The sequence below is a fragment of the Gopherus evgoodei genome, chromosome 1, assembly GCF_007399415.2.
Source record: "Gopherus evgoodei ecotype Sinaloan lineage chromosome 1, rGopEvg1_v1.p, whole genome shotgun sequence".
Lineage (NCBI taxonomy): Eukaryota > Metazoa > Chordata > Testudines > Testudinidae > Gopherus > Gopherus evgoodei.
This window is the reverse complement of record NC_044322.1, coordinates 141,454,987-141,477,205: the sequence shown is the minus strand read 5'-3', so window position 1 is coordinate 141,477,205 and position 22,219 is coordinate 141,454,987. Positions and strand designations below refer to the sequence as shown.

Genomic DNA, 22,219 nt, shown 5'->3' with positions numbered 1-22,219 from the left:
ACCGGTGGACCCTGCGCAGCGGGCTGAGAATGGCGCTGTCACGTGCAAACACACGCAGCTGGTCCCCTGCGCTCCTGTCTGGCTCTGCGTTCGGACCCTCTCTCAAGCTTCCATTCCCACGCAACTCGCCCCCACGCATGCGCATTTGGGACCGGGCGGGGCTTCGAGCAATGAAAGCCGCCGGCGGCCAGGGGGCGCTAGAGCGCGAGTCGGGACACAAGCCGCCGCCGAGAGCCGCAGTCTCGGTTGCCTGTTGCGGTTGCTGTCGCAGCCGCGTAAGGACCTGCCTGTCGCGTGACTCTCCAATCCCAACGGCCGCCACGAGAGTCGAGTCGCTGCCCGCGCGCCGCACGCAGGAACCCGCCGCCCGACCGGCAGAAGCAGCGCGCAGACACCCGCCCCTCCCCCCGCAGTGAGGAGCGGCCGGCGCCATGCCCAAGAATAAAGGTGAGGCCTCCCCTCGCGCGCGGGCCCGGGGCCGCCGCGTCCCCTCCCTCAGGCCGGGCCTGGGCCTGGGCCGGAGCGGCCTGTGCTCGGGGTGGCGCCGGGAGCCTCTCCTCGCAGGGCAGGCCGGGAGCGGGGCCGGAGTTCGCTGGGCGGTGAGGCGGGGGATCTGGGCAGGGCGGTCACAGCCGCTGCGGCCTGGCCTGGCCTCCTGCCGCCTAGCCCCGGGCTAGCGAGCCCGGCCTGAAGCGCCGGCACCTTCCCCGCCACACACGCACCGGCTGGGAGCCGGGTTCATGGCTCCGCGCAGCCACTGGCTCGCGGCGACCTGGCTGGCTCACGCAGGGTCCCTCCCGCCGGGCTTCTCTCGGGCCCGTGGCCCGGTGTGCGTGACTGGGGCCGAATGAGCGACGGGTCTGGCAGGAAGAGTGGGGGGTGCGGGGCGGTAGGATCCAGCTGAGTAGCGAAGCAAAAGACTCGTGTAGAGAGAGCGAGCCTCGGACTCCGGGACTAAGTAAGTTTGTTCCGCCCTCCCCTGTGTATGGCGAAACGCAACCAGCATTTAAGTGTCAACTTGCTATGCTCCGGTTCTTAACAGTAGCGTTTGTTCGTATAGTACATGCAGATCTTCACAGGGGTACCACCAGCCACCGCTGTTCCCGTATGTTAGAAACCTTAACAGGTCTTGTTAACGTGTTTCCCTGTGCTGATGTGAAAGAGGAAAGGAGAGAAAAGAAGCAATTTTTTGGAGGCAGGATTTACAAAAACTGCAAGCTGTTCTTGCTGATTTTTCAACAAGAAAATGAATCCTGTTGCCAGAAGCTTGTTGAAATGCTGCTGTTTAAAAGGAAAGCATCAATTTGAAAATCACATGTCCATCTGGATATTTGCACCTCCTGTTGCTACAGGAAAATCCCTAAAATTATTTTTCTTTAGTTTTTCAGTTGTCTATTGAACTTTATCTTTTGTATACTGTAGTCACTTTCATGTTTTTATTGAGAGTAGGTTACACTTTTCTGTCTTGTTTATTTGCATAGTGACATCACTCACTGATTTGGGTTGGGGAGTTCACCTGGATGCTTTCCCAGTCCCTGCAAGAACGTGTTCACCAGTAGCAGCACAACTGAGACTGAAGATTCATCACTCAGCCCCTTTGTAGTTTCTCTTTTTCCTGGACAGTCATGAAGGTTGATTAACTGAGGTCCACCAGAATGCAATCAATTGCATGTTCAGGGGTGATGGTGGTAAATGTTCTTTTGAAGGCTGCTGTTACCTAAATTTCAAAGCGAGGTTAAATACTCGATAGTTAGCATTGTATGATCTTTTAATTGATCCCTTGTTTGGCAATGGTAAAATAAGAACAAAGATGAGGTAATTTGATAGTAAATATTGCTGAAATTGATCCAAAGAAACGCAAAACACCTCCAGACTTTAAATAAAATAATAAGATGGCTTTATCATACTATCACTGAGGTGAGATTAAGGGGTAGGTGGTGCTCTTGAGATGTGATTCAGTTTCTCCTACATGTTCTTTTCTGGTGTGTGGCTGAGGAATTTATATGCACATGAATTTCTTCTGTGTCTGTTCCATGTGGAATTTTTTTCTTGTATCCTAGCCCTGCCACTTCAGCTCAGAATTAGGAAGGGTTAGAGCAGAGATGAGATGATCAGACTGTCGCTGAAGAGAATAGGTTTTTAAGTTTTTCTTGTAGCTTATGCTGGACTTCTAAGAATCCAAAGGAATACTATTTTTCTCATCACGTTTATTGGGAACATGAAAATTAAAATTTGTGTCTCGTGGTTTTGACTTTAGTCTGTCTCTCCATCCTTTTTGAAAGAAACTTGAAATCATCATGGTGTAGTGCTCTAAGAAGAAAGATCAGTTTTATCACACACCTAGATATAGTGCTTTAAAGCTGCAGCAGTGAACATAGATTTCCTTAGGTCTAACAAATTATTGCTGTTTTATCTTTCCAATACATGATTTTATATAAGTTTCTAAATTGCATATAGTGATTTATTTTATTTTCAATTTAGGTAAGGGAGGTAAAAACAGACGACGAGGTAAGAATGAGAATGAATCGGAGAAGAGAGAATTAGTGTTCAAAGAGGATGGACAAGGTGAGATTTTGAGTTGTAATTCAGTCAAATATGGTAGCTACAATACTTGGAAGGTTCCTACACAAGGGATAATTGAGCTGTGTATAGGTTTAATTTGGATGTTTGAAAACTACAAAAGTACTTGATGTGATGGAATGGAGCATCTTCATCTTGGGAATATATTTAGCAAAAGGCAAATTGAATGGGAGTGAAGATCTATCCACTTCACTTCCCATTTATTAATGTATCTAAGAAATAAGTTCAGTTCTTTGCTCCTCAAGCGGTTTGTGCTGCTGTGTGATTAAAAAAAAAAAAAAAAAAGTTGTGTTAGTTCCTATGTGTAAATTGTTCCTAGTTTCTTTCTAGAGATCACCTCTGGCTCACTCAGTAATATCACTGTGCTATAGGGAGCAACATTCAACCATCTTCTGCCAGAGGCACCATGATGAATGATAGGGAAACCCGTGAGATCCTGACTGGGTAGAGGAGGAATGTAGTAAATTTTAAAATAGGGAGTATATCTGAGTGTTCACCTAGCAGTCAGATAGTTGGCTTGGTAGCCAAATGAAATTCAGGCAATAGCTTTGCTTAACGTTTCCCTGATGGCTAAAACACAAATTGACATAGAGTCTTGCAGCTCTTGTGATGCGCCTCCTTGACTTGCAACACTCATACCCTGTGATCTGCTCCATTGTCCCTGCTATTCTTCATAGCTTTAAGAAGCAGTGGAATGAAACTGGTTTGTTTACTGGTGGGTGGGAAACTTGGAAAACAAATACTAGTGGGCCACTGTGAATCATGTCGTTTTCATGCAGCTGCTTATGTAAACTATGAGCAGCGGCAGATGTAGGTCCTGAAGCTACACACAGGAGAAGAGGACCCAACTGCAGTCTGAGGGGAAGTAGTTGCAACCAGCTTTTAGCGTTGTCCAAGAGACTTTAAGTGTAGTCAAGTAGCAGAAGACGTTCCTGCCCCCACCTCTCCATGGAGAAAGGAGCTAGCATAAGATCCTTCTCCCTTCCAACAAGCAGAGGTCCTGGAGGCTTTGCTTTTCTCAGTTGAAGGCTAATATGTATGAAAGTGTGATCTAGGGACAGCATGCTTTTAAGGACAGTAGGACCCCCGAAGCTGGGATTCAGAATTCACCAAAAGAGGGGAGAAAATAATGCTCTCCTGTCCCCAAATGATCTGCTTATTTTTGTAATCTATCTGTAGAGGTGGAGGGGAGTGGTGATGGATCTACAAATGTTTCATGTGTAAAATGAGCACGCTTGATCTGGAAGTCAGAGATAATAAATGTAGGCCCTTGTATATCTTTTAAAAATATTTGGAGGAAAAATAAAGCATACATAAATGTAAGAGGGGTTCAGTATAGAAAACATGTAGTCACTTTAAATACCAACAGTAACATAAAGACTTTTTTAAAGCATGATTATGGCTAATTTAAGCGCATATCAATTCAAATTTGCATTTTTTCCAACAATAAAACTTAAACATTTATAATATCCATAAAGTTGCAGTGATGAAAACAAAAAATCTTTGTAACGTTGTGATTTTTGGAGTATATCCACATGGAAAATATTGGTCAATGTGACAGGCAGTGGTCTCTCCACACTAGCAAGCTAACTGTTGCCTACACAAAAATTGACATCACAGCAAAGGAATTTTGAGAAGGGATCTGAAAATGGAAAATGAGGCAGCTTTGTGGATGTTTATGTGGAACACCTCCCAAGCATGTGTGGCTACACAGGATAAAGCGCATGAAGGTGCTTCTTTGAAAAGTGAACAAGTGACTGTGAAGGCTAGCATAATGGACCAATCAGAAGTGAACATCAACAGCTTGATAATGAATCAGAGGTGTTAGGTAGAGTGGGGATTGACTGCGAAGAGCCTTGAAAGTGAATACTAGCTGCTCTTGCATTTGTCAAGACCAGAGAAAGCTATTACATTCATCAAGATTTTGCCAGAGCTACATTGTTTATAGCCCCATTGGCTGGGTGAGCTGCCGAACCTGTCTGTCGGCATTACACCCCGCTGTTTTCTTCCATATTCAGTGGAAGTGGGGCTGGGCTTGGCACAGGAGACCTCTTTAGTGGCAAGAATTTCTTCTGCACCCCTGCTGTTAGTGCCACCTGTGTTATCAGGGTGGCAATCATTGCCCTCTACTTGGGTACCATCAGTCATCCTGGTACCACTGCTGACTTTGGGGTCAGCACTGCTTCCAGCACCGAAAATGATAGAGGCATATTTGGCACTGCCAGTATGGTTTCCACTGTCAGTGCCAGTTCCGAATTCGTTCTGGGCTATGAATGAGTCAGACCAGTTGCTCCCACCCTCAAGGCTGGCTCCACCTTCATCCCCTGAAGCCCAGGACTCCTTGGCATCCAGGTTAGGATCTTCCTCCTCTTGCTTTCCATCACCTGACCCACATTGAGGGGGTCGTTCATGGGGCACTGTGGGTATCAGGATTGGCACTAGTCTTGCAGTCAGGACCGGGGTGCCCCTGGCTGGAGCCTACTCACCCCAGTGTCCTACTCATACCAGTGGCCTCCACAGAATCCCTGAGATGCTTCTTGGTCACAGAGGTCCTGCTCCTCATCCCATTCTAAGGCAAGATCACTCAGCAGGTCTGTGGCAGTGACCATCAGTCTGCCGCAGGCCCAGGCACCATTGAACCTTCCCCTCGCAGAGCCTTCAGGGTATGCTTCTTGGGGCAAGGACTATCTTTTTGTTCTGTTTATAGCATGCCTCGCAAAATGGGATCCTGGTCCATGACTACAGCTCTTGGTTCAACAGTAAAATCATCTTTTTTTATTTCTTGTAAAAATTCCTATTGACTGTTTAAAATTAAGTAATTCAGCAACATGTTGGACTCTCTCTTCCAGAGTATGCGCAAGTGATCAAGATGTTGGGCAATGGAAGATTGGAGGCATTGTGTTTTGATGGTGTGAAGAGGTTGTGTCATATCAGAGGGAAGCTAAGAAAAAAGGTGAGTCTAAATCACTTACATGGAAAATAAATGAATACATACCAAGCAGAACAGGCAATCTTCTGAAAATGGACATAGCTACACATACTCTAAAATAACAGGACACTTGAAAAATTTCCTTAATTATGGTACTAGCAACTTTATTAAAATTTAAAGAATTTTAAAATTCATTTTTAAGTTTTTTGTTCAGATAATTAGCTGCTTATACTTCTCTTGGCAAGGGCAATGAAGGAAGCTTAAATCTTGCCCACTAACTTTCAGGTTCTTGGGGAGGCAGATGCTGATGTTTCAGGGGAAGTTTTGCTTGTTTAAAAAATGTCAGTTTTTTATTTTATGGAAACATTTTTGTTGAACTTGGGTTTTATAAAATCCTATACAAACTCTAAATTTTGGCTTGAATTTAAGGTTACAGGGTCAGAGTAAACTGGTGGATAGCATGATGGTAATTAAAATTGAGGCTAGCTGACTGTAAAATCTTCCTGCTTACTTGGATATACTTGCAAATTGCTGTTCCTCAAGGAGATAGGTTTAGTGGTCCAAATTTGAGGTAATTTAACAAAGGTTTGCAAGATACGGTCCCCCAGAAATCACATGTGCTACAGGACAAAGGCTCTGTTGCATACCTGATTGTTTTACAGGTAGCCTGACATCAGAATAATAGGAGTGGCTCAACTTGACATGCTGTGGCCATTTAAGCCAAGCAAACAGCATTGTCAGTTTTCTGACAACCTATGTTGTGCATATTAGTTGCTCTTTGTTTACATTCTGCAGGTACTCCATCTGGCAGGTTTGCCCTGAAAGCAAAACTTCTTGTTTAAATTGATATTTCCAAATACTCTAAAATCACATGCATACTCTGATTTTACTTCAGAAATATTGTCAAGGAAAATAGCTTTAATTAAATAGAGGGGCAACTATCAACTCTAGTAAGCAGAAACATTAAAGTGATAGAATCATGCTCCTCATTCTTTCCTGAGCAGTGGAGCTGAGTGTGATCAAAGAATAGCAAGTAGCTACTACTCTCATCAATGTCAGCATGGTCAACAGTGTTGCTGAATTTCAAGAAATGCACCGATAATAGACACACCCTATTCTGTGGTATATGGTCCACATGGACTAATGGGGAGCCAGGATGTTCTCATCAGTCAAAACACTATTTTAGGTTTATCATGAAAAATAAACACAGAAAACCTTTCAATTTTCTACTGTAATTCTTCCAGTCTGGACAAACCAAAGGTTCACACACACCATTTTTAGCCTTTTATTAACAATACAGAAAAAAAGGAAAAACAGTTAAAGTATTTGAAATGTAAAATATTGAGTAAGGCTTTCATTTTAACACCATCCCTTGTTTGTTTTCTCTTTAGCTGTAGAGCCTTTAGAAGGAAACCCCCCATTTTTCAGTCTCTTAGATGGTCTCAATGATGGTAATAACTATCCTTTTGGGGATAAACCTATGTGTAGTGCTGGGGAGGAGCTGGTGATCTTGGTACATGTAAGTACCAATGACATAAAGAAAGGTAGGAGAAATGTCCTGGAGGCCAAATTTAGGCTGCTAGGGAAGAGACTGAAATCCAGCACCTCTATGGGGGCATTCTCAGAAATGCTCCCAGTTCCACACGCAGGGTCAGGTAGGCAGGCAGAGCTTCAGTGTCTCAATGCGTGGATGAGATGATGTAGAGAGGAGATAGATTCATTAGGAACTGGGGAAACTTTTGGGATGTAGGGAGCCTATGCAGGAGAGATGGGCTCCACCTAAACCAAAGTGGAACAAGACTTCTGGCACTTAACATTAAAAAGGTTGCAGAGAAGTTTTTAAACTAGGAGATGGGAGAAAGCCGACTGCTGCAGAGGAGCATATGGGTCGGACAGAGACTTCTCTTAGAGGAGAGTCTATTGATAGAGATTCTCTAGGTTATAGTCAGGAGCAGAGGATGGAAGAGGATAATGTAAGGGCCAGATCAGATGAGAAACGTTCACATAAAGAATCAGACACATCAGAAAAGGACAGACAAATAAACAGTGATGCGTGTTTAAAGTGCTTTTACCCAAATGCTAGAAGTCTCAATAATAAGATGGGTGAACTAGAGTGCCTCGCGATAAAGGAGGATATTGATATAATAGGCATCACAGAAACCTGGTGGACTGAGGACAATCTGTGGGACACAATCATTCCGGGGTACAAAATATATCAGAAGGACAGAACAGGTCGTAGGCGGGGAGTGGCTCTATATGTAAAAGAAAATGTAGAATCAAATGAAGTAAAAATCTTAAGTGAATCCACGTGTTCCATAGAATCTCTATGGATAGTAATTTCATGCTCTAATAAGAATACAGGTCTGTCTCATCTTAGGCGGGGGTTCTGTTCCGCGGTTATCGCGTGTAGTGAAAACCACGTATAGTCAGAACCCCAAGCCCTTTAAATCCTGCCTGCAGCTCCGGCCGGCGGGACAGGGGCAAGGGGGGCATTTAAAGGGCTCCGCCAGGCTTCCCTCCGCGGTGGGGAGCCCCGTGGAGCCCTTTAAATGCCCCCTCCCCCCCCGTCCGGCCGCCGGAGCTGTGGGAAGGATTTAAAGGGCTCCTCCAGGCTTCCCGCCCTGGTGGGCAGCCCGGAAGAGCCCTTTAAATCCTGCCTGCAGCTCTGGCGGTGGGATGGGGGGGAGGGCATTTAAAGGGCCGGAAGCTCCACAGTGGCTGGAGTCTCAGGCCTTTTAATTTGCCCCAGGGGCTACCAGCCACCTCTGCAGCTGGGAGCCCCCTGAGTGATTTAAAGGCCCTGGGACTCCCAACCACAGCTGGTGCCCCAGGACCATTAAATCTTGAGGTCATGCCCCCTCCGGGACTCCAGGCCTTTCAGCGTAAAGCTGAAATTGCGCATGTTAAATACGCGTAAGTTGCAAGAGACCTGTGTAACATTAGGGATCTATTTTCGACCACCTGACCAGGACAGTAACAGTGATAATGAAATGCTAAGGGACATTAGAGATGCTATCAAAATTAAGAACTCAATAATAGGGATTTCCTCATATTGACTGGGTACATGTCACCTCAGGACGATATGCAGAGACAATATTTCTCAATACTTTTAAATGACTGCTTCTTGGAGCAGCTGGTACAGGAACCCACGGGGGGAAAGGCAACTCTTGATTTAGTCCTGAGAGGAGCGCAGGAGCTGGTCCAAGAGGTAACTATAACAGGACCACTTGGAAATAGTGACCATAATATAATAACATTTAACATCCCTGTGGTGGGAAGAACATCTCAACAGCCCAACACTGTGGCATTTAATTTAAAAAAGGGGAACTGCAAAAATGAGGGGGTTAGTTAAACAGAAATTAAAAGGTTCAGTGACTAAAGTGAAATCCCTGCAAGCTGCATGGACGCTTTTCAAAGACACCATAATAGAGGCCCAACTTAAATGTATACCCCAAATTAAGAAACACAGTAGAAGAACTAAAAAAGAGCCACCATGGCTTAACAGCCATGTAAAAGAAGCAGTGAGAGATAAAAAGGCATCTTTTAAAAAGTGGAAGTTGAATCCTGGTGAGGTAAATAGAAAGGTGCATAAACGCTGCCAAATTAAGTGTAAAAATGTAATAAGAAAAGCCAAAGAGGAGTTTGAAGAATGTATAGCCAAAAACTCAAGAGGTAATAACAAAATATTTTAGTGTATCAGAAGCAGGAAGCTTGCTGAACAATCAGTGGGGCCCCTGGACGATCAAGATACAAAAGGAGCACTTAAAGACAATAAAGTCATTGCAGAGAAACTAAATGGATTCTTTGCATCAGTCTTCATGGCTGAGGATGTTAGGGAGATTCCCAAACCTGAGCCACCTTTTGTAGGTGACAAATCTGAGGAACTGTCCCAGATTGAAGTGTCACTAGAGGAGGTTTTGGAATTAATTGATAAAATTAACATTAACAAGTCACCGGGACCGGATGGCAATCACCCAAGAGTTCTGAAAGAATTCAAATGTGAAATTGCGGAACTGTTAACTATGGTGTATAACCTGTCCTTTAAATTGGCTTTTGTACCCAATGACTGGAAGATAGCTAATGTAATGCCAATATTTAAAAAGGGCTCTAGAGATGATCCTGGCAGTAACAGACCGATAAATCTAACGTCAGCACCAGGCAAATTAGTTGAAACAATAGTAAAGAATAAAATTGTCAAGCACATAGAAGAACATAAATTGTTGGGGAAAAGTTAACATGGTTTCTGTAAAGAGAAATCGTGTCTTACTAATCTATTAGAGTTCTTTGAAGGGGTCAACAAACATGTGGACAAGGGGGATCCAGTGAACTTAGTGTACTTAGATTTCCAGAAAGCCTTTGACAAGGTCACTCACCAAAGGCTCTTATGTAAATTAAGCTGTCATGATATAAAAAGGAAGGTCCTTTCATGGATTGAGGACTGGTTAAAAGACAGGGAACAAAGGGTAGGAATAAATGGTAAATTCTCAGAATGGAGAGGGGTAACAAGTGGTGTTCCCCAAGGGTTAGTCCTGGGACCAATCCTATTCAACTTATTCATAAATGATCTGGAGAAAGGGGTAAAAAGTGAGGTGGCAAAGTTTGCAGATGATATAATGTAGGTAATTTTTTCACATCTAACTTCTCAGGATAGTTAAGAGCAAAGCAGACTGTGAAGAACTTCAAAAAGATCTTGCAAAACTAAGTGATTGGGCAACAAAATGGCAAATGAAATGTAATGAGGATAAATGTATGCAGGAGGTCAGACTAGATGATCATATTGGTCCCTTCTGACCTATGAGTCTGAGTCTATAAATGTAAAGTAATGCACATTGGGGAAAAATAACCCCAACTATACATACATTATGGTAGGGGGCCAATTTAGTTACAACGAATCAGGAAAAAGATTTTGGAGTCATCATGGATAGTTCTCTGAAGACGTCCATGCAGTGTGCAGAGGCGGTCAAAAAAGCAAACAGGATGTTAGGCATCATTAAAAAAGAGGATAGAGAATAAGACGGATAATATCTTGTTGCCCATATATAAATCCATGGTATGCCCACATCTTGAATATTGCATACAAATGTGGTCTCCTCATCTCAAAAAAGATATACTGGCAATAGAGAAGGTTCAGAGAAGGGCAACTAAAATGATTAGGGATTTGGAATGGGTCCCATCTGAGGAGAGATTGTGAGGACTTTTCAGCTTGGAAAAGAGGAGACTAAGGGGGGATATGATAGAGGTATATAAAATTATGAGTGAGATGGAGAAAGTAGATAAGGAAAAGCTATTTACTTATTCCCATAATAAAAGAACTAGGGGCCACCAAATGAAATTAATGGGCAGCAGGTTTAAAACAAATAAAAGGAAGTTCTTCACACAGCGCACAATCAACTTGTGGAACTCCTTGCCTGAGGAGGTTGTGAATGCTGGGACTATAACAGGGTTTAAAAGAGAACTGGATAAATTCATGGAGGTTAAGTCCATTAAGGGCTATTAGCCAGGATGAGTAAGGAATCGTGTCCCTAGACTCTTGTTTGTCAGAGGGCAGAGGTGGATGGCAGGAGAGGGATCACTTGATCATTACCTGTTAGGTTCACTCCCTCTGGGGCACCTGGCATTGGCCACTGTCGGTAGACAGGATACTGGGCTAGATGGACCTTTGGTCTGACCGAGTACGGCTGTTCTTATGGAAAAGAGGATAAGTCGGTTAAGATGGGATAGAGATGCTGATGCTGCTGCTGAAGTTTAATCTCAGAAAGAAAAGTCCCCTAGTTCACAATCTTCGATGCTATCAAAGATGGTAGTAACTGTCATCCCAGGCAGTGCTTGGGATTTATCTGGAGCCTGTAGGCATGGCAATATCATCTGGACCCCCCAGTCTTCTTCCCTCCTGCGCTCCCCCCCCCCCCCCGGTTATAGTTACGACACCTCTCAGGTTCAAGATGATGAAGGCCTGAGGTCCAATGAAACAGTGGGATTGGCATCTGATTGGTGAAGCTTGCTCAAGTAGCCTGTATCTGTTCTTTTGTTCCTTCATACTTTCCCAACAAATTTTTTCTTTTAAGGACCCAAGAAGGGAGTGATGGGTATAATAGTCTAACCCAGGGATCAGCAGCCTTTCAGAAGTGATGTGCCAAGTCTTCATTTATTCACTGTAATTTAAGGTTTCGCGTGCCTGCAATACATTTTGAGGTTTTTAGAAGGTCTCTTTCTATAAGTCTATAATATATAACTAAGCTATTGTATGTAAAGTAAATAAGGATTTTAAAATGTTTAAGATGCTTCATTTAAAATTAAATTAAAATGCAGAGCCTCCCGGATGGGTGGCCAGGACCTGGGCAATATGAGTGCCACTGAAAATCACCTCGTGTGCCACAGATTGCCTACACCTGGTCTAACCTGTCACTATTTTGTCCACCAACTAGGCCTAATATTTGACATATCACCTTTGGCTCATTATCCTTTGGTATCATATCTCCTGTTTTTTAACAGGCATAACTTCAACACAGTCCTTGAATCATATCAGCGTGGCCTTTTTGTTTAGACTAATTCAGCTATTCTGTTTCCCTTTCATACCTTTTCCATCAACATTTGTTGTTATAAACTATTGTAACCTCTTGTATCCTTCTACATGCTACTTACACTTGAGCATACAATTCAAGTAAATTTTTAGGCCCAACAGTACACACTCCCCTGTAATCTGAACTCTGAATGGTGCTCCAGTTTGACCCCACTAGCTATTATGGCTCTGTGCTTCCAGATGATATAGAGCGATGTGGATCCCCCAGTTTTGGGGTTAACTGCACTTCTGCCCCATCCTTAGTCTGGTTAAGGGACGTCCCTTTAGGACTCAGGCCTCTGTCACCTCTATAGGCAGGGACCTGGATTCCTCTCCTTCCCACCCAGGCTGGAATTCTTCTTTCCATTCACTGTGCGTATCCCAGCAGGTCTAAACTTAGCTTAGCACCTGTAGTTTCTCTCTCTCTCTCTCTAAAGTGATACAACTGTGAAGCCAGTCAGCCTTTACAAAGCAAAATAAACTTATTTTTAGGACAAAAGCATTAGAGAAAATATATCATAAAACTTCTATACATGTGCTAGGTTTACCGGAAGTCACCCGTCTTCCACATGGTAAACCTGATAGGTTTCAAAGTCCTTCAAATACTTTCAGCAGGGTTTTCCCTCTTGGTTACAATCTATCAGTTGTCAGATCAAAAATTAGGGCTCCTCAGCCAGTTAAGGCTGATCTTTGATACTTTTGGCTCATTCTTTATCTCCAGGACTTCTTGAACCTGTTCTAAACCAGTATATGCTATTCACCCAAGGGATGGTACTTCTCTACAGTTTTCCTGTTCCAGGTCTACAGTAATTACCTCCCCCCACCCCCATTTTAGTTCTTAGAGGGAGCTGGATAACCTGTCAGTGTACAATTTCTGGCTCACAAAGATACAGTTAACATTTATAATGTTGGAACAATAGTCTCAAAGATATTGTATATATCAGTAACACCTATCACAGTATGTATACAGCGTGCATGGGTACACTAGGATGAATTGTCAGACCACATCCTCACTAAGGCCAAAGTTGTGTTCAGGTTGACCTTAGTGAACAGAAGCAGACTATGCCTAGCTTATACTTGACCACATCACCATCTCTTCACAAACCACCAGATGCACCTCTTCTCATAATCTAATCTGTGCCAGATGCAAGTAATCCTTGAATCAGTCACTACAGCTGTCACTAATATAGTGAAGAATAGTCTGAGTTCATGCTAGCAGCTGAGAATATAGTTAATAAAATGGCATACTCACCAGTCTTTCCTCTTGCCTGTTTATTATAGGTTCGCATGGACTGTGAAACATACTTACAGTATATCCACAATGGTCCTAGTCATCTCTGGGTGGGGCATCTCTGTGTACCTTAACTCTGTATTTCCGGGTTTCTGAGGTTAAAGTTTAGGACCATGAAACATTCTGGACAGGTCTAAGACACTTCTGGTCAACGCTGTCTCTGCATTAACAAAGAATTTGGCAGTGAATGCAGCAGAGTTTTAGTGTTGATCAAATTGAGAATGTTGTTTTGTAGTCTGACATTAGGAAAGCCAGTTTAGTAAAATGCTGATTACCAATCAAGATGCTTATAAATAAAAGGCTTAAATCTCAGTTCAGCTTCATTTACACCCACGTTAAGGCTCCTTTTTACTACCAATTTGGTGTGCAGTCTCTATAGCATAACTGAGACCCAAGCCCAAATCTCTGAAATTTTTCTTCAAATATATTTTGACAATCATATGAAGAAAGTAGTGCCACTTTCAGGCTGCTGATTTTAAAACTTCTGTGGATTTTTTTTAACAGTAGGTGAATTAGTAAAAATCCATACTGCATTTTAAATCAAGATATTTCTAGGCTAGGAAACACAATCAGAACTTCAGGTTATGTTCTCAATTGAGGGGGCAGAATTGGAGTTGTAGTAATTTTCAGTTGTGGAAAAAGGCATCCCAGCACAATCGACTCAATTCATTGACACATTCTGGATATTAAAGTGTCTGTGTACTGACTGCTTTTGTAACTCCACTCTATTCTACTCAACTAATTTTAATCATAGGACTGGAAGGGACCTCGAGAGGTCATTTAGTCCAGTCTCCAGCCCTCACGGCAGGACTAAGTATTACTTAGTCCATCTCTGACAGGTGTTTATCTAACCTGTTGTTAAAAATCTCCAATGATGGAGATTCCACAGCCTCCCTAGGCAATTTATTCCAGTGTTTAACCACTCTGGCAGTTAAATTTTTCCCAATATCCAACATAAACTGCCCTTGCTGCAGTTTAAACCCATTGCTTCTTATCCTATCCTCAGAGGTTAACGAGAACAATTTTTCTCTCTCCTCTTTGTAACCTTTTATGTACTTGAAAACTGTTATGTCCCCTCTCTTCTCTTTTCCAGACTAAACAAACCCAATTTTTTCAGTCTTCCCTCATAGGTCATGTTTTCTGGACCTTTAATTATTTTTATTGCTCTTTCTCAAATTTGTCCACATCTTTCCTGAAATGTGGCACCCAGAACAATACTCCAGTTGAGGCCTAATCAATGTGGCACAAGAATTACTTCTCATGTCTTGCTTACAACACTCCTGATAATACATCCCCGAATGATGTTTCTTTTTTTTTTTGCAATGGTGTTACACTGTTGACTGACATTTAGCTTGTGATCCACTTTAACCCCCCAGATCCCTTTCTGCAGTACTCCTTCGTAGGCAGTCATTTCCCATTTTGTATGTGTGCAACTGATTGTTCTGTCTTAAGTGGAATACTTTGCATTTGTTCTTGTTGGATTTCATCCTGTTTACTTAAGATCATTTCTCCAGTTTGTCCAGATCACTTTGAATTTTATTCCTATCCTCCAAAGCACTTGCAACCCCTCCCAGCTTGATATGGTCCACAAACTTTATAAGTGTACTCTCAGTGCCATTATCTAAATCATTGATTGATATATTGAACTGAACTGATACCTGCAGGACCTCACTTGATATGCCCTTTCAGCTTGATTGTGAACTACTTGGAACTGCTTGGAAAACCATTCTTAAAGAGTAGTTATGCACTTATAGTAATGGTAGCTTACGGATCCCTTGGTTGCCAGCCAGGCTTGCGGAGGAAAGTTAAGTACAGTAAAAACAAAACAAAATTTACACTAACAGGCAGGACATGTGATCAGTTGACTAAATTATGTCTTTCATTTCATTCACACATCTAGATAAAGACATAAAATCGAGTTCCCTGAGTCTTTTTTATGGTGTATGCTCTGTTTGGGAAAAATCCATTTAAGCAAGGAGCCTAACAAGTCCTAACACACAATCAAGTCTGTGTCTAATATCTGCCTCTGCAGTAGATATTATGAAGCTGTGTGGCTAATTTCTACATAGTCTGCATCCCTGTCTATGTAAGTGATAGGAGATGCACCTTTTTCACTGAAGGTTCTCTCCCTGTTATGGTACAAAAAAGCCTCCCATTCACACCATGAATTACAGCAGTGGTTCTCAACCACGTGTCCAAGGCCCCCAGGGGGACTGCAGAGCAGAGCCAGCATTAGACTCGCTGTGGCCCAGGACAGAAAGCCAACACCCTGGCACAAGGGGCTGAAGCCCAGGCGCTGAGCTCCACCTCCTAAGGCTAAAGCCAAAGTCTGAGCAATGTAGCTCTGCAGGGGCCCCTGTGACATGAGGCCCTAGGCAATTGCCCTGCTTGGTACCCTGTAATGCCAGCCCTGGCTTTTATATGCAAAAAAACAATTATGATACAAGTGGGCTGTGAAGTTTTTATAGCATGTTGGGACAGGCCTCAGAAAGAAAAAGATTGAGAACCCCTGCATTACAGGATGTCAGTAAGTATTAGGATGCCAATAAACTTAATTTCTAAATATTTAATGCAATATCATGTTTATACGAGTTACTACATTAGTTATTTGAATTGCACTAGTGCTTAGGGATCCCTGACTTGAAGCCCCTTACCATGCTAGGCATTGTACAAATGCTTAATGAATGGTTCCTGCTTCAAAGAGTTTAAATTTAAATCTGAGTATAGGGAAAGACTCTGTTTTGGAGGTCTGCAATAAGGAAAAATAATGTAAACCGTTGGACTAATGCACAGTGAATAAGTCAACATTTTTAATCTTCATTTATTTTAATGTGAATTCATGTCATCTTTGAAAAATGACCCGTTCATAGTATCTCTTTAATGAATAAAAAGTCCAACTTTTAGAAAATCACTTTGACATAGTCACTCAACAGAAACAGTCCAGGTTAGATTTCTTGCATTTTCTCTTCTGCTTGGCTTCTTCCTTTCATTCACTTTAGTGTGAAGTTTTACTTTTCTGTGCACAGACCCTTTGTGGAACGTGGTCAATAAAATGGTTAGACTTTCTTTGGCCTACCCAAATTTAATGACTTCCTAGCCATCCATAAGGCTGGAGACATCTAAATCACTTGATTTGCTGCAGTGACGGAGTTCTGTAAATATGCTTGGTCAGCTATTACCCCCACCAACAGTAAGTAATGTAATGTTGAAACCAAGTGTTAGGAAGTGGGGATGTATTCTGTTTTCTTGTTTAGGAAAAAGTGTCTGCAGTTTGTTTTAATATTTTAGTAGATCCAAGTATAGTGTTTGAACTTATTACTGTTAAATTGCAGATGGACAAATGTGGATTTGTAGAGGTTTTTTTTTAATGTTCCTTGTTTCTGACTTTCAGGTTTGGATAAATACATCGGATATTATATTGGTTGGTTTAAGAGACTACCAGGTAAATATTCTTCTTGATTTAGCACTTGTATGTGTTGTAGTACATAGCATGGATTATGGCTTAAAGGGCACTAAAAGTCTGCTAGAGAGCATTGTGCAAATAATTTCTGTTTAACTGGCACTTACTATATGTTTAACTGTATCACGTTAAATATGCTTCATATTTGATTATTTTTATATTTGTAATACAAGACAAATTCTGTCATGGGTAAATGGACCAGTTTTCATCCAAATTGCCCCTTTAGACCATGTATGTGCGGAAAATGCCCTATGGCATCAGAATGCCTCTGACTTTTTCAGAAATGGCTGCTTGGTGAACTGCTCCTGTGCATTTCATTGGCAAATGGAGCAAAATAGGATGGTAGGATGCCAGCCATCACAGTTCAGCATAACTGCACCTGTATTTCTCCCTTTGTGGTCCAGCAAGGGCTGCCTCTGTTAGGCTTCTGGCTGCTTTCCCTCACTCTCTTGGCTGGAGACCCGGCCCTCACTCCCCTGACTACAGTGTGATATTTCCAGCAAGCCAGACTTCCTAAACAGGCCCCAGAGTTTTGTTTTAAGTTCTTAATAGCTATAGCTCAAAACAAGCGCACATATGGATAGTCTTTCCTTTGCACATCTTGAGCCTTTACTCTTCAGATTCTGGGAACGAGAACTCAGTAGACAACGGTTCCCTCAGGGTGTAGCTTCAAAAGGCTGGGCTTTTTCTTAACCAGAGATGAGAACTTGCTTTCACTTGCCCACGGAGATTCCCCAGGCAAACCACTTGACATAACACTTCCAGGGCTTACAATACAGGTCTGTCATATCTTATGCGCATATTTCAGCTTTACGTGGTCAGCAAAAAAACAAACAAAAAAACCCAACAATTTTAATACTGTACCTGTAGTGCGGGCGATTCCGCCCGCCATTACACTCAATGTAATTTTGACTATACACGATTTTAGCTTTACACGCTGACTGCAGAACATAACCCCAGCGTAAGATGCGACAGACCTGTAATACATAACCTTTGCATTTGATACAAAGATGCTTAAATTTAATTCATTACGGTTTGTCAAGGATATTGCAGAAAATTGCCATGTCTGTCACAACAGCCATTTCATTCAGATAAATTTATTCTTTGAGCCCTTTGCTGTTTGAAGAATTCTGCCTTAATCTGTCACTGAATCCAGAGACTACATTAGTTTTTTCTTTAAAATGTGTGGCTCTAATAGTTTCCTAGAGTAACTATATGTTGAGTCCAGTGAATGGCAGTTGTATCAGATTTTTAATGAGCTGTTTTCATAATAAATATACATTCAGGGAGTGCAGTATGATACCTTCAATTATTGGAATGTGAATTTTGTTGCTTATGGAATTAGGAAGATAATTATATTATATTCAAAATAGATTTTCAACAAATTAACAACCCATTAAGAAATATTTTATCACATAGCTTCATAGATAAAATTTAGACTGCTAATGCTAGCTAAAGCTTTAGCTTTGTGATATGTGACAGAAGTAGATGTACCTTGAAAAAGACTAGTTTAGAATGCTTAACAAAAATTGGAGTTCAGGGAGGGAAGACTTAAAATATTCTGTACAGTAGGTTTACCTCTTTCACTTGTAGTGGCAAATTGAAGAATAGTTGAGAACTAAGGGTTTTGTGGATGATTTCAGGACATAAGAATTGAAAAAGATTCAACTGTCCATCTAGCAAACACCTTGCTAACCTATCATTTTTAGGAAGTGGAAACCTTTCTACAATGCTGACTAATTCAGTCAAATGTTCTCTTACTTAGGATAACAAGGCTGATGTCATTCTAAAATACAATGCAGATGAAGCCAGAAGTCTGAAGGCATATGGGGAACTTCCAGAACACGGTAAGAATCTTTCAAGATCAGATTGGAAGTCAGTAGACATGAATGTGGTCAGTAGCCCACAATGAATTGTCAGTTTTTAATGTGTGCATTAACTTTTTTGAAACTCTCTATTTAGCTAAAATCAATGAAACAGACACATTTGGTCCTGGTGATGATGATGAAATCCAGTTTGATGATATTGGAGATGATGATGAGGACATTGATGATGTAAGTAATAAGAATACTACATTTGGTTTCATATATTTGAAGCATCAACTCTTTGATAATACTGCTTTGTTTGCTACTTAAGTAGTAACATATTTAGGTAGCATAATGTATTAAAGCTTTGAAGTCTTCAGCTGGGCTAGATATTATTTCTGAAAGGCTGTCCAGTGACTAAGTGAAATTGGTCAAAAATCCTGTTCTTTGGAGTTATGGCACTTCTTGCAGACCTCTGCATAGTCACAGATCAAAGATTTGCAGGATATCATACAGTGAATATTGCTTCAGATTTTAATAACAGAATTTCATACCTGTCGAAGTTTGATCTTTATCACTGTTTATGGGAGCTAGAAATAAATTATTACATTATGCTTGCAGGAATGTAGTCAACCTCAGCAGCCACTATAGATTAGTCAAGTTAATGTGACAATTTCAGAGCTCTAGTGCAGTGGTTCCCAAACTTTTTTCATTTGCGAAACCCTAAAATATTTCAAATGCAGATGGGGGACCCCTTTGGCAATCTTAGACAGTCAGCGGACCCCAGGATGAAAACCATTGCTGTAGTGGACAAGTCACCCTCAAAATGAACAGTGTCTCAAAATCCCATCCTCTGATTCCTCAGGCGAATTCTGAAAACAGTGTGCCATATCTTATGAACATGGAATTTTAAGTGGGGGAAAATGTATTCTAATGTGCAGCTGAGACTGTTTATTAATCATTTTTATATAGTATAAGATGGGCACAAAACTGTAAATTAGGTGTAGCAGGCAGAGAGGAAGACTTCTCCAAAGGATAAGAGGACAGAATAAAACAGCATGAAGAAACACTGTGAAGTGTTAGCTTGCTTGCAGTTTCTTTTTAATCTAGTTAGACTCTGAGTAAAATGATCTCAAATTCACAGTGTGAAAAAGTTCTGATTTGTATGCTGGAGCATCTCTGTAGTAGGGAGATTTAAACAGGAACCAGTTCATTTTGCCGGTGACTTCTTAAACTATATTTGTGTTTTGATTTGGAACTTTACCTCACAGCTGGGATTATTTTTCTTTTTTGCTTCTTCAGGAAAATCATAGCCCTGCCTTTTTGTATTTTACTGTTTACTCATTGGGATGATTTTACATTGATCATTAACTTCCGTAGGGGAGATGAGTTGGGAAGGAAGGCGCAAATGATTACGTACTCATTAACAAAAAAATGGAAACTGGGGGCAAAAAAGAATAAATTTGATTGTGAAATGAGTTGTTGAAATGAAATGAAATGTGAAATGAGTTGTTGTTTAATAAGTTATTAAAATACACCTTAAAGGTAGAATTGTTTGCTCACATGGTCAAAATTATCTTTCTCACTATGCTGTCTTTTTTTCCCCACTTACAGATCTAAATGAAGCTAAGAGGTTTACATTCCAACTTTTTTCCTCCAAGGATTATTCTACATTGATACATTGGGTAAAATCCCTTTCTTTTTAAGAAGACTGAAACATCAGTAATGAGTGTAGCTTGTTACATCAAATGAGAATTTATTTTCAGTGTTTGTTTTAAAGTATTTATATTTCTTTAAAAACAGATAATGCTGGATTATCTTAAAGGCTAAATGAAATGCCACAACTATTTTGTCTTTTCACAAATTAAAGCTCTTACATCTGGATGGAAGTGAGAGAGTAATATCTGCTGTAAAAGTCTGCATTTTTGCCTCTTATGCATTCATCACTACATTTCGAGTTAAACCTGTATTTTGAAATAAAATTGTTTACCCTGTAATTATCATGGATTTTGATTAAATACTCAGTTCAGATTAGTGTCCAATCATAGTATGCAGTGTCTTTCTGTATACCCTTGCCTTGAAGTTAACTTGAAAAGATTTTGATAATCTAAAAGGAAGGCGGAAATCTGCATTCAAACTCCTAATGCATGGGTCTGCTTTTCATGTTTTAGTAGAATGCTGCTATTTTTATAATAGTTTTGATAATTAAGCACTCATTCTTTCAAAGATGTAAAGTTGCCACAATGGGAGAAAAGTAAATGTAAAAAGTAAGCAGCATCTCAAATTTGCAGTTGTTTAAAACTGTTACATATGTTTGAATAGCTTTTCCATATTTGTAAATGCAGTATAATGCTGTAGTTGCAGAAATTAAACACTGGGTGGCACCCAATTTAACAAACACATTGGTACTAAACATTTACAGTTTTTTATACTGAAACATGTATAAAATAGTTTTCCCTCAACAAAATAAATGACTAGCATTCTTGATGTGTTAAACATACGTAGAATATTTTTACATTATAGAAAGGTTATGTTAAAAGTAGAGTTTTATTTTAATCTAAGTTCCATACATTGTAAGGTGCAACTTTGAAAAAGTTATGTAAACTTTGAATAACTGAATATAAATGAAAAATGTAAATTAATGTCAAATTCTGCAAAATCTCTTTATCCAGAATTAACCAGTAAGACAAACTAATGGAAAGATTCTCCAGCTTCTGAATGGAAGAGTCATAGCTAAAAAGTTGAATAAAGACTAACATATTCCTGGAAATATTTTCATGTGCTAGCATTAGTTTGCGTGTCTTTTTAATGATGTATTTTGAGTTTAACAGTTGAAAGCAGAATGGGGCTCTGGAGAATTTTTTATTTTCATTCTGTGCTGTGTAAAATTTGGTTTTTGACATTTTGTATTTATTATATGGCCTGATAGGCGTGAAGTGACTATGGCTTTAAAAATGCAGATTGGTCTGATTGCTTTAAACAAGATTTTTTTAACACTGTTGAATATTCAAACAAACTCCCTTAGAGCATGTAGCAAAAATGTAACTTTCTACCTTTTTCTCCCCAGTGTATGGTAGGTTTCCATTTATTTCCCTTGTGTGGAGTTGGGAGTCACTACAGGGACTGAAAAAATTTCTTCAATATTCAGTATACTTGCAAAACTTATTTTATATATTTAAATAATTTATAAATTTTACAATCCTGCTGACTTCTGAGAAAAGAAAATATATTTGCATTACCCATGCACCCTTCCTGCTCTGTTGGTTTGCATTGGGTGTATTGACTTTTGAAGTCCTTTTTGTGCCTGCATTTCCAGCAATTCAGGATCTGGTTTTAATTGTTTCATAGAGCCTGTAGTGAGCAGGAATTCATAAACCATTTTCCCCCCTTCTCCTTTATCTTTTCCCGTGAGTGCCCAAATGGATCCTGAACACCTCCTAACATGGTTGAGCTTTCAGAATTTAGCTAGAGCCATGGCACAGAAAGCTTTTACATCATCGGTCCTGTCTTTGCTTGTTCTGTTTTTTCCTAATACCAACTACCTATGAATTGGCTGAGTGTCATAGCAGATAAAATGTGGGCATTAACTGTAGAA

The 22,219-nt window shown here is 40.9% G+C and overlaps 1 protein-coding gene across 2 annotated transcripts; it reads left to right on the top strand.

Annotated features, from left to right (window-relative positions):
* Window positions 1–300: 300 nt before the first annotated feature.
* Window positions 301–21,396, top strand: EIF1AX (eukaryotic translation initiation factor 1A X-linked). 2 transcript variants are annotated; one of them, XM_030574644.1, is made up of 7 exons: window positions 329–447; window positions 2,482–2,565; window positions 5,430–5,533; window positions 16,751–16,801; window positions 18,585–18,666; window positions 18,782–18,873; window positions 20,239–21,396. In XM_030574644.1, exons 1-7 carry the CDS (start codon window positions 432–434, stop codon window positions 20,242–20,244), a joined length of 435 nt encoding a protein of 144 aa, XP_030430504.1. In that variant the 5' UTR covers window positions 329–431; the 3' UTR covers window positions 20,245–21,396. The 2 variants fall into 2 exon arrangements, with proteins under 2 accessions (XP_030430512.1, XP_030430504.1); XM_030574652.1 differs by lacking the exon at window positions 2,482–2,565 and having other exon boundaries at window positions 301–447.
* The last annotated feature ends 823 nt before the right edge of the window (window positions 21,397–22,219 follow it).

Coding starts and splice junctions, on each gene's coding strand:
- EIF1AX (XM_030574644.1), top strand. Junction 5,534..16,750: donor GAGGGAAGCTAAGAAAAAAG/GTGAGTCTAAAT, acceptor TCTGACTTTCAG/GTTTGGATAAATACATCGGA. Junction 16,802..18,584: donor TTGGTTTAAGAGACTACCAG/GTAAATATTCTT, acceptor TCTCTTACTTAG/GATAACAAGGCTGATGTCAT.